We start from the raw sequence: 12381 nt of genomic DNA, 5'->3' as shown, positions 1-12381 counted from the left end.
AGTAGGGATCCTCACCCAGCCTGGGGCAACCAGGTGAAAGCAGGTGATAGTACTGAGGCTGAATCTTAAAGAAGGAATCAGAAAGAGAAAGACAAATACTGTATGCTGACACATATATATGGAATTTAAGAAAAAAAATGTCATGAAGAACATAGGAGTAAGACAGGGATAAAGACACAGACCTACTAGAGAATGGACTTGAGGATATGGGGAGGGGGAAGGGTAAGCTGTGACAAAGCGAAAGAGCGGCATGGACATATATACACTAGCACACGTAAGGTAGATAGATAGTGGGAAGCAGCCGCATAGCACAGGGAGATCAGCTTGGTGCTTTGTGACCGCCTGGAGGGGTGGGATAGGGAGGGTGGGAGGGAGACGCAAAAGGGAGGGGATATGGGAACATATGTATATGTATAACTGATTAAATTTGTTAAAAAAAATAAAAATAAAAAAAAAACAAGGAATAGGAGTAAAGCAGGCAAAGGATGTGGAGAGGCATCTCCAAGAAAGGGGAGAGCAACCCCAGAAGAAAGGCCAGCAGGATGTGTTTGGGAACCGCTGTCATTTGACAGGGTTTGTTTTAGTTTCCTGTTGCTGCTGTAACAAATTACCATAAATTTAGTGGCTTAAAACAACAGAAATGTATTCTCTTGCAGTTCTGGAGGCCAGAGGTCTGAACTGAATCACATGGACCTACAGTCATGGTGTGGGCAGGGCCGGTTTCTTCTGGGAACTCCTGGGGAGAGAATCCTTCCTTGGCTCTTCCACCTTCTGGTAGCTGTGGATATTTCTTGGCCCATGGCCTCATGGCTCCAATGTCTGCCTCTGTGGTCAGAGAGGTCAGATTGCTCTCCTCTTCTGTCATCTAATCTCCCTCCCTCCCTCTGATATAGGTACTTGGGATTACATTTAGCCCCCATCCATATAATCCAGGATAATCTCCCCACATCAAAATCCTTAACTTCATCATATCTGCAAAGTACAAGTAAGGTAACATACTTCACAGGTTCTAGGGATTAGGACCTGGATATCTTTGGGGGCCACCCAACTGCTAGAGGATAAAGGATGAGGCAGAGAGTGGGAAGAGTGAGGTAGGGTGAGTGTGGCCCCATCACAGAGGACCTTGGAAGTCATAGTAAAGAGTTTGGAACCTTCCCACAAAGTGAGGAGGCTTTGAAGGGATCAGACTGTATTTTAGAAAGATCACGCTGGCTGCACTGTAGAGAATTGATTGGAGTGGAGCAAGAGGACAGATAAAGGGACCAGCCAGAGGCTGCAGTGACATCAGTGTGGTACCAAGAGTGTACAAACAAGTAATGCTTAGGATTCAAACCCATCAGGACTTGATTCTCAAATGAAGACAGTTTATTTATAAATAGGGAGTGATTAGTCTGGCTAATGTGAAATGCATCCACCATCTCCTGGTTTCCAGTCTTGCTCTGACTTGCAGCAGAAGGCTGGTTGTTTATGCACTGCATAGCCTCAGCTTTAGTTGGAGCCAAGGAAGGGGTGGGCTGGGAATCCCAAATCCTGATTTCTAACTGTCACACTTCAACAGCTCCAGATAAAGCGTTCCAGACGAATCACATCTGTGAAGATGAGGAGCTACCAGCAAAGGACATTTACGGCCAGCCACTTTTTGGACAGGCAGTTCTGGCTTTTGGTAATAAGTGTTAATTACAAAATCAGCTTGCAGATGCCAATCCCCCCTACCAAACTGCCTCCCACCCTAGAAGAGAAAGGGGGAGCTATTTTGGTTGCAGACCTTTTTTTTTTTTTTTTTGCTGTACGCGGGCCTCTCACTGTTGGGGCCTCTCCCATTGCGGAGCACAGGACGCGCAGGCTCAGCGGCCATGGCTCATTGGCCCAGCCGCTCCGCGGCATGTGGGATCTTCCCAGCCCGAGGCACGAACCCGTGTCCCCTGCGTCAGCAGGCGGACTCTCCACCACTGCACCACCAGGGAAGCCCCGCAGACCTTTTTTTTAAGGGGGAATTTTGTGTGTGTGTTTCCCCCAAAAGAACTGCCCAGCTTTCTTTTACTCATCTGGTCTTTTCCTGGTTACATGGGTCTCAACTGGGTTGGTTGAATCAATTTGATAATTTCTTCACTGACCTTTTTACGAATTGGTAAAATTGTCTTTATTGACATGGTTTGGAAGGTTAGCTATAGCTGGATGGTACAAACCAGAAGGACAGGAACCTAGACTGGATGAACAGGAGCCTGGAGGCAGGAAAGGCGATACTCCACTCGGTGAACTGGCAGGACTCATGCTGTAAGTGGGGGCATGTGTCCTAGTGCAGGAATAGGAGAGAGAAGTAGGAGTAGTTAGGGAGTCAGGCAGGGCCTGATGGTATCAGACTTGTTTACATCATTTGTTCTTCAGCCATTGAGATGTAAGAAAAAAAATCTCTTAGTAATTGCTCACATTCATACTAACCTTAGCTTCCCAAACTCTTTTCTTCTAAACCAGTTTATATGTTCTTAGTCTGCCAATTTTATCTAGTTTCAGACGCTGGATGGTTAGTTAAGTGTAGAAAAGGCAAATACGTTTCATCTTGTGTGCTTACTTTGTGGAGTTGGTAGTGGTTTCCTAGAATGTTTTGCTGAGAAGGATTTTGAGGCTGTGTCTAGGCTCAGAAAGAGTTGAGTGGTTGATTAGCAATGTCTTCTATGGGCTTAGTAAAAGAGAGTGGTAACTCATATTTGGAATCTGAATGCATGTTGTTTGATTACATTTTCACATGGCTTCTCCTCCTGCACTGTACATACTGCTTTATATGTGATGTACACACTCCACTGTAAGCACTGGACTCTGTTTAAAGTAAACACTCTAAGATAAACACAATGCCCTGGAGAATCCTCTCTCCACCTGTGTTTGTTTTACCTCTGGGGCTGTTATCTTGATACCTTGGGAGTTTGTGGACATTGACTGATGTTTAAGAAATGCCTCTTGGCTTCTCTAGGACAAAATGAAGAGTTACCCTGAGAGCCACTATCAGATTTTTACCATGTCCCAGGTACTGTGCTGCTGCTTTAGACACACTCTTCTGTTTCATTCTCACAGCAACCAGTGATGTAGATGTTATCATTTTATCAGCCAGAAATCTTTCTGTTGCAAGAAATGTAAAACTGAACTGAAACTGGCTTAAATGGTTGGAAATTCATTGGTTCATGCAACAGGAAGGCCAAAGGCAGTGTGGTCCCAGGGTCAGCTTGATTGACTCCTCTGAATCTATTTCAGCTCCACTGTATCCTGGATGCCCATGGAGGCTGTTCTTCCCTGAGGTCGTTGCAGTGAGTTGCTGTGTGGGACCAAAGAAGAAAACCCAAGTAGCCTTGCATTTTGGAGGGGATGCCTAAAAGCATACGTCCTGTGAGCTAGAGATTTGAGTAGACTGTGTGTACTTCTCTCAAATTTAGTTTGTAGGTCCTACATCCCAGTATTTTTTCTCTGCTCTCAACCATAGGAATACATAGCAGAAACATCCCCAGTGTTTCAACACTATTTCTCATAGGAAGCACAAACAAGCTTTTTTGAAAGGATAGCAAATCATCCGTTCACTTGCTCAGCAGACACTGAACTTGTACTATAAATGGCCCATGCTGTGTCAGGCGCTGGGGACACAGAAATGAAGCAAACGCATGAGAATCTCTGACTTTGACTGTAGTGTAGTAAGTACAACCATAGAGGGGTGAGCAAAATCCTATAGGAACCCAGCCTTGCGTTAGGCCATATAAATGTAAGTCTAGTGAGTTTCTGGTGCTTCAGCCTTCATTTCTCTTAGTTCCAGTAGCTGCACCTAAGAGTCTTCTGAAGAGCTTTAAAAAATATGCTAAAAGGATCCCTTGTCAGACCCATTAATTAACATAGTACGTAAGAATAGACTTAGGAGCCAGATTCTGAGTTTGAATCCTGCCTCTGCCACTTACTAGCTGTGTACCTTGGCAAGGTACTTAACTTCTCTGTGCCTCAGTTTTCCTCTTTGTAAAGTGGGGATAATAACACCGCCTTCCTTGTAGGGTTGTTCTAAGGATCAAATGAGTTAATGGGGATGAGACATTTATAACAGGGTCTGCCATATGGTAATCGCTATTTAAAAATCCTGCCAAGCACACCAGAGCACACACTTTGTGTTTATTAAATAAATCAATAAAATAGAATCTGGTGATCGGTCTTTCATAAGTACTCCCCCACGGATTCTAATGTGCAGCCTGGGTTTTCAATCTGTTAACATCGTGCCTCTTTGGGGATTCCGCCTCCCCCAAAATTGACATTAACCAGTGAGTGAGGCGTGTTGCTTTTTTCGTTTGTTTTGTTTTGGGTTGTTTTAATGACAGTTCAGGGTGTTTTTCGGAAAGATTATCTGACATTTTTCCCCTCAGTTTGTGACTGTTATAACACTTTAATTGATGGGAAGGGGGAGTTAGCTTGTTTGTTTTTTGCCTCTTCTAAGATGCTGAGCCTAGAAACCTGTTACCTGGATTCCTCAGGGACCAATGAACGAAGGGAGCCCGAGGGCGAAGGAGCGCTCTCTACGCTCTCTGGGAGTTGTAGTTCCCCAAAGGTCCTGTAAGCGCTCAATGGCCAGCTAGGAACTACGACTTCCACAATGCCGCGGGCCGCCCGCCCTGCCTCTCGCCCGTGCCTCTCGCTAGGCTTCCAGTACCGCCTCTCGGCAGCGGCGGCGGCGGCAGGGGTACCATGGCCGACGACAGTTCCCCTGAAGAGCTGCCCAGTCCGCGGGGCTCCCCGGGCCGGGCGCCGCGGGTTCAGCGTGTGGTCGGGCCGGGCGGCAGCGGCGGCGATGGCAGCGGCAGCGGCAGCGGCTGCGGGGAGACCCCGCGGACGGCGGCGCTGGCGCTGCGTTTCGACAAGCCCATCAAGCAGGCCTTCTACAACACTGGGGCCGTGCTGTTCGTGTGCCTGTGCTGCGGCGCCGCCGTGCTCGTCTACTTTATCCTGGAGGCCTTCCTGCGGCCGCTGCTGTGGGCCGTGCTGTGCGGCACCTTCCTGCACCCCTTCAAGAGCTCGCTGACGCGGCTGGGCCGCCACTGGCTGCAGCGCCTTCACCGCGCGCACACGCCCATCGTGCTGGCCGCGCTGCTGCTGCCAATTTGCTTCGCAGACTACGGCGTGGAGGCCCTGGGCGAGCAGGCGCTGCGCCGCCGCCGCCTGTTGCTGTTTCTCGGCGCCGGCGGCCCGCTTCTCTACGGCCTCTACAGCCTGGGCAGCTACCTGGGCGTGCAGGTGCTGCTGGCGCACGCCGGCGCGTTCATCTGCCGCGGGCTGGACTACTTCAGCAGCCTGTGGGTAAGTGAGCCTCGGCCCGGGCCCTGGGCGGTCCCGGCGAGCACGCAGTGCCCCTCACCACACCCGCAGCTCGCTGGGGTGCGATCCTGCCAACCCCTCCGCACGATGCAGGGGCGGCCAGAGGTCCAGACCTGCGCTGCAGGCAGTGTCCGTCTCAGCCTTCCTTCCCGTGCACCCTAGGAACTTGGCGCACTTCCTTCCAAAGTGAGGGCGGGTGTGGTTTGAAATAGTCTCCCCGTTCCCCGCCCCCGTCCTACCGGAACCACTTAGCGGGGCGTGTGCCCTGTGAGGAATCGCTGTTCCCCTTTGCAGGTAGGGGCTTCAGTGCATCGGCAGGTGGACATGAATTTACTCCTGGTCAGGGAGAGTGGGTGCTTCAGCATCTTACTTCTGCTCACGTGGGACTTTCCTGGAAGGGACCTTAGAGATCCTAGTCCAGCCTGTCATCCTACAGATAGGAGAGGTGACTTCTTACCAGGCTAGGGCTAGTCGGGCACAAAGAGGGCACTGGTTGACGCAAGTTTCTCAAGTCCTAGAGCAAATCTTTCTTAATAGTTCAGAGCTGCCTCTCAGTTCAGGTGATTTCAGTGTACTTTGTGCAAGGCACCTACCTGGTTGCTGAGCCTCGTGGGCCTCTTTCTCACCACAGTCTATTCTTGGGAACTACTTAACGTTGTGCAGGGACTGCTGTGCAACATCTCCTCCCGCCTGGATTACTTAGGCAGACTGGGTGAAGGAAAGATATATTTGTGATTCTTGCATCATCTGAGCTTATTCTTGGAAAATCACGGAGCTTGAGAGTTGGAAGGGATTTCAAGCATAATCTAGTGACACATTTCCTAACTCAGACCAGATTGTAGACCAGTTAATGATCCAAATATTTCACTGGGGGCTGTTAAAAACAAGTGGATGTTTAATGCATAAGAATGCTATTTCATCAATAAGCAGTACCATTTAAAAATAAATTTATTCACTTTTGTCAGTGTTCAATGCACCTTGATATCAAGTTGCAAAATAATTCCCTTTATCTGTCAAGCAAGGTTTTGACTTGCCTGAGGTTATTGCTAGAGTTGGTGATTGATTCCAGAACTCCTGTCTGCTCTTGCTCTATCCATACAACCTCTCAGTTCAAGTTAAAAGTTGGTTGAGTATGTTGTTAGGTACTGGGCTTTGTGAGGGCTTTAAACGGAGTAAGGTGCAGGCTCTGTGTTCAAGGTACACATAATCATATGTGAGCATATTCTTATGGAGATGACAGACACACAGATAAATGTTCATTACCCACCAATTATGGGCCAGCAGGGTATTGCAAGGAATTGGGGAGCACCTCATCCATAATTTTGGGATGCTGCTTGTGTGTGTAACTGCTAGGTTATCAGACAGAATCCTTGGCCTCCAAGAGGCCTGGTTATTTCAGTTGTGGTAGGAGGGAGGGATGTGGAAGCACCCTGTTTCACCTCCTGAGGCTTGACAGATTGTCAGGTGAAAGTGATCCTACTCTTTCTTGCCTGCTTGCCTGGCGCTCTTCAGGAGAGGTTTCTGAGATCCGGAGAATGTGATGGTCCAAAGTCGCTCAGCCTTTGAACAAACCCAGGGTTCACTTTATGGAGTCCCAGTTCCATGTTATTTCTCCTTTACCTGTTATTTCACAGTTCAGTTAAGTGGACTGAATGCCTCTTACATAGAAGGCAGAGTACTATATGCTGTTAAGAAATATAAAGATTACTATAACTTGATTCCTATCCTCAAGAGATTCAATCTTGTCAAATTCAGACATATTTCCAGATTCTGCTAACATTTTTGACTGTTGATAATGCAGTTTACTGTAATTACTGTAGGCAAGACCAAGTAGCATATCTACCAAACTGTAGGAAATTAGGAAAGAAGGCCCTAGCATATATGAACACTGTATTTTCATAGTAAAGTAAGAATTGAATACATGGGTTAATTGCCATGATTAGCAGAAACTGGGGCATTTCTGCCAGTCCCTCTCAGATAGTGGAAAGAGATGAGGAATTGAATAATTGTGGAAAAGTGCCTGCAGCTCCGTGTATAGAGTTATGAATATCTTTTTACTGAAGATAAACCCCCCTTCCTTGTATTTTATTTACGTACCCTTGAATGGGTTGTGGATGAGCAGAAGAGAAGGGCCAAGATTGATTAGGTTAGAAGAGGGGAAGGAAGGTCAAGCCAATTAATAATTTTGAAAAAGCTTGAAACTCAGCTGTTTGCCTAAAGCGATGGGGGCAAGGGAGGAAGGGGTAAAAAAACCCATTATAAAAGACACAGCATGAGTTAATTAGAAGTGAGTAGGGAGCCTAAAATGAGGTTGATCTGAGTTGGAGAGAAACTTGCGGCTGTGTTTTCTTGAAACAGTTCTTAGGAGCGGGTGGTTGGATGGAGGTGAGCTAAAAGTGTACCTGGGAAGCGGAGACGGGGAGTGCTCACTTCTCAGTCAGGAGCGCTGATTAAGGCCTGACAAGAAGTGAAAGGTCATGTGACTGGGCAGAGCGCCCTCTCTATAACTTTTCTATCATAGTTCACAGATGGTTTGGTTTTGTGAGCCCAAGAAGGGCTGCCTGTCATAGAAAAAGAGTCTTTATGCTTTCTAAACAACCTGTAAATTGGAGCCTGCTGCTGCTGAGAGGTATGGCTGGGGGAGGTAGAGAGAAAAGTGAATTTAAGGAAATCTACATTTTGGAGAGCTGACAATTCATGCATTTAAGATCCAGCTTTTGAGCATCTACCATGTACTGGTAGGCGCTTTCATGTATGTGTGTTATTTCATTCTTACAACAGTCATGTGAAGTAGGAGGGGGGATTTTCACAGGTGAGATTTAGAGATTGATCTGTTCATTCTGTCAGTGAATGATACTCAACAGACCTATCAGCAGTTGAAGGCCCTTTGTCATCAAAACCTTCAACAAAGATTTTTAAAAGCTTTCCCCCAATACATTGTGTTTATTTATTTATTTATTTATAGTATAAATTGATTTTAGTTTTCAGGAAAAAAAATAGAAGAATATCAGGATTGGACTAACCACACATATTCCCCCAAAGGCCCCTGGATTCTACTCATCTAGAAATCTTAGTCATCTCTCTTATCCTTGTATCTGTTATTTCCAAGTCCTATCTCGTTTTCCTTTGTAATGTCTTTACTACCTGTGTTTTCCTTTGTTACCAGTTTATCCTAACAGTTCAGGTCCTATTCACCTCACTTTGGGGTTCCTTCAGTCTCCTAGCTCTTTTCTGCTAATTCTCCATCCTGCTTGCAAGTGAAAGAGTAACCATCCATGATGTGAGCAATTTTTTAAAACAGTTTCAAATATATTAGAATGTTGTACTGACTTAGTGATTTCTAAACACTTAAAAAAAATCATCTGTTGCAGCAAACTCACATATAACTCAGTCCTTAGGGTCCTTGGCATCTTTCCTTGGTGTAGAGCTGTCAAGATAAATCTAAAAATCTAGCCTTCCTGCTCCACCATTTTTCTTTGCTGGGAGTGTTTTGGGTCTTCCTCTCTCCTTTAGTTCAGACTTGTTAGAACGTTTTGAAGACATTTACGGTTTTTGCAGTAGTAATAGATTTGTTTTCTCCATGGTCTCTGATCACATTGTTTCCATTTTACTTTATAAAGAAGCATGAAGTGGAAGGAACAGTGGCTGAAAGATAAGAGTGTAGGGCTTCCCTGGTGGCGCAGTGGTTGAGAGTCCGCCTGCCGATGCAGCGGACGCGGGTTCGTGTCCCGGTCCGGGAGGATCCCACGTGCCGCGGAGCGGCTGGGCCAGTGAGCCATGGCCGCTGAGCCTGCGCGTCCGGAGCCTGTGCTCCGTGGTGGGAGGGGCCGCAGCAGTGAGAGGCCCGCGTACCGCAAAAAAAAAAAAAGAAAGGAAAAAGATAAGAGTGTAAATTCTAAACTGAGCTCTGTTAGTAGCTTGCTTTGTGACCTTGGACAGACCAGGGCCCGTCTCTGGGCTACTCAACTCTAGTTGCGTGAAGTGTGGGGATGATTTCTAAGGTTCCTGGATATTCAGTTTTACAGATCCCCAGAGTTTGGTAGTACTGCCAGCAAGGCTCTTGGGAAATGCACATTAGCCAGCCGGCCAGGCCTACTCCTGGGATGTTTTACTTGCCTGGCAACAGTAAGGAGGAAAGTTTCCAGTACTTAGGTTCTTTCTCAGTTAAAGACTTTGATTATAAAAGAGTCTTGGCTCTTAAGTTGCCACACCATGAAGAGAACAAAGTTTTCAAATTAGAATAAAGGAGAATGAAGTACCTGAAGCAGTAGCTGATTAGGGCTGTGGCTCCATAAGTTGGGAAGAAATCAGTAGTTTTATTCTCTCTGTAAAAGACTTAGGAAACTGTTCTGCAAAATCATGCAATAAGCAAGCCAAGTTGCTTTTCCAGTTAATACCCAGATGACAATAAATAAAACAAAGACATAGTCAACAGGGCAAAGTCTCCTTATGTTTTATGCATTTAATATCTTATTTAATCAGAAAAGTATATGTGGTTAATAAGTCAAATGAAAGGAAAATGTGATTGTTTATTAGTTTGCTTTACTTGTAGTGCTAAATAAATGTTGCCAGTTTTTATGGACAGTCTTTAGTGTCTAGCACACACTGGTGCTTTAAAATGAGTATTGAATGTATATTTTGAAAAGGACAGACACATTGCTCTGAAGAACATAGTTTGGGAAAGTATGCCTTCTTCTGTTTAAACTGTGGCTCATTGATTTATTCCTGGAAGAAAATTCATACTTGAACAGGTTTTCTCAGAGGCTAAACATATCTCTCAGAGAGAGACAGAAATAAAAAGCTCTCATAAAGGCACACTTATAGGAATCCATACTGGAAATTATGTATGAAATTTGAATGTACAAATCCTTAATTTCAGTAAGTTAAAGAATATTTAGCGATTTAAAATATTGACTCAAGTAAAACATGCTTGTTATATATATAAAAAAATTTAAGCAGCATGTAAGTTTATATGGTAAAAGTGAATTGTCTCTTTTCTCTTCCCACTGTATAGATGTCACTGTTGTTAACTGTTTGGTGAATAGCCTTCTAAATTTATTTCTACACCTGTGTGACTGTATAAAGTATAGGGGTTTTGTTTTTTAAAACAAAAATTATATATATATGTATAAAATTCTCTTTCTTTTATCATTGCTCTTTCATTATCATTGTATTGTGGATATCTTTCCTTGATAGTACTTTCAGATATACTTCTTTCATTTTAATAGTAGCGTAGTCTAAAGTTTTTTTTTTCTGGATGCCTTTTAGAAAGTGTTCCTACCAAATTATTTTAGCACTGAATTTATATTAGTATCTGATAAACATTTTTAAACATTGGTAACTGTAAAATCATAATGGTTTAATAGAAACTTTAAAGTGTTTTTATAAATGGCCATACTTTTTCAACTAATAATATTCTGTGAATTTTTTCTGAGGAAACTCTTGAAAATACTGAAAAAAAAGTCAAAAGATTTTTTTTTAAGTAAAAGACATTTACTATTTATAAAGATAATACTACTCTTAGAAGAAAATTCAATACTTGAAGAAAAGTGTAAAGATGCGACTTACCCCCTGAAATCCAACCATTCAGAGACAATATTTTTTAACATTGTGGTGAGTATATTTTCACCATTATAAATTTGCATATGCATAAATTTACACTGTGTCATTGAATAAAGTTATTTATCACACTTTTGAAAGTCTGAATAATTATTTCATTTTTGGAGATCCATAATTTAAACAGTCTCCTATAAAATGACATTTAATTTGTTATATTTAATTTGTTTGTTTAATATTTTAAACTGCCACAGTGAACATTTTTATATCTGCACAGTGTGTAGTTCTTCTGTAAACCAAATTTGTAGAAGTGGAGTTGGGGAGTATATTTAATAAGTTGCTCTTTTAAACTGAAATGAGGTTGTCTGTGAGTTTCAGGTTTACTGGGTGAAAACACATACCTCTCTTTAGATCATGAGTTTCTTTGAAAAAATCTGAAGTATGCAGTCTCTCATTTTTTTCCTCTGCAAGTGGTACTCATTCCTTATGAATACAGATAAGAAACAAAAACTTCTTGGAGATTGGTTGAAAAGTATCATAGGCTTAAAATCTGAAAGTATATCCTTCTGTGATCCTATAGTTCAGCTTCTCACTGAGGGCACACTCTCCTACTTTGTCATGCCTCACTTCCAGTCAGCTTTTGCTCAGACTTTTAGTGATGGTAGCTCATTCCCTTTATAGACATCCACAGTTTATTAGAAAAATTTATTATATAAAGCTGAAATATGTTGCTTCCTAATTTCCACCTATTATTTCTGCCCTCAGAACCACAGAAAATTAAGTCTGTCCCTCTCTCAGATGACATTTCCCCAGCTATTTGAAGATAGCTATCAAATCTTATTTCCTTCTCTTTTCTAAGCTGAACAGATTTTCCCCCCAGCTGTATCTGTATCTCCTATGTTGTGATTTCCATTTCCTTTCCCAGTCTGAATTTTATTGCCGATGTGGTTTGGTAGTGTAAGTCACTGAAACAATCACTTTCCCTGATGTATTGTACTTTTATTAATAGGCATTCATACCAGTTACATTTCTGACCAGCTATCCTCTTCCCATTCTATACTTGTATAGATGAGTTTTGAACCTAAAAGCAGACCTTTGCATTTCTCTCTATTAAATTTAATCTTATTTGATTAGCCCATTGTTCTAATTTCAGGATATCTTTTTGAATCATTTATATTGACTATTCCCAATTTTGTGTAATCTACAAGTTCGGCTAATATACCTTCTAGTCTTTCACCTAAATTACTGACTACATGTTTAATAAGGCAGGGCTGATTACCCCTGTGTAGCATACTGCTGAAGACCATCCACTTGCTGAGGATCATTTTCTTTTTAAATTTCAGCAATTTGTAGTCCTCAAAATCAACTGTTTTTATTTTCCCTTGTGAATACTGGAGCAGCTTTTCCTCTTTATTTTTCTGGCACTACCTTTTATTCTCCTTATTGTTAAGAAAGCAGATTCTGGAGCCATGTTCCTGGGTTCTAATCCTGACT

The 12381-nt window shown here is 43.3% G+C and overlaps 1 protein-coding gene across 1 annotated transcript in view; it reads left to right on the top strand.

Annotated features, from left to right (window-relative positions):
* The first annotated feature begins 4659 nt into the window (after window positions 1-4659).
* Window positions 4660-12381, top strand: part of TMEM245 (transmembrane protein 245) — a 102413-nt gene continuing 94691 nt past the window's right edge. Inside the window, exon 1 of the mRNA XM_082611024.1 lies at window positions 4660-5313. Coding sequence (XP_082467150.1) covers window positions 4705-5313 — 609 coding nt within the window. The 5' untranslated portion in view covers window positions 4660-4704. The remainder of the gene's footprint in view (window positions 5314-12381) is intronic.

The sequence above is a fragment of the Mesoplodon mirus genome (genome assembly GCF_964341445.2).
Source record: "Mesoplodon mirus genome assembly, chromosome: 1".
Lineage (NCBI taxonomy): Eukaryota > Metazoa > Chordata > Mammalia > Artiodactyla > Ziphiidae > Mesoplodon > Mesoplodon mirus.
This window is presented reverse-complemented; position numbering and strand designations above follow the sequence as displayed.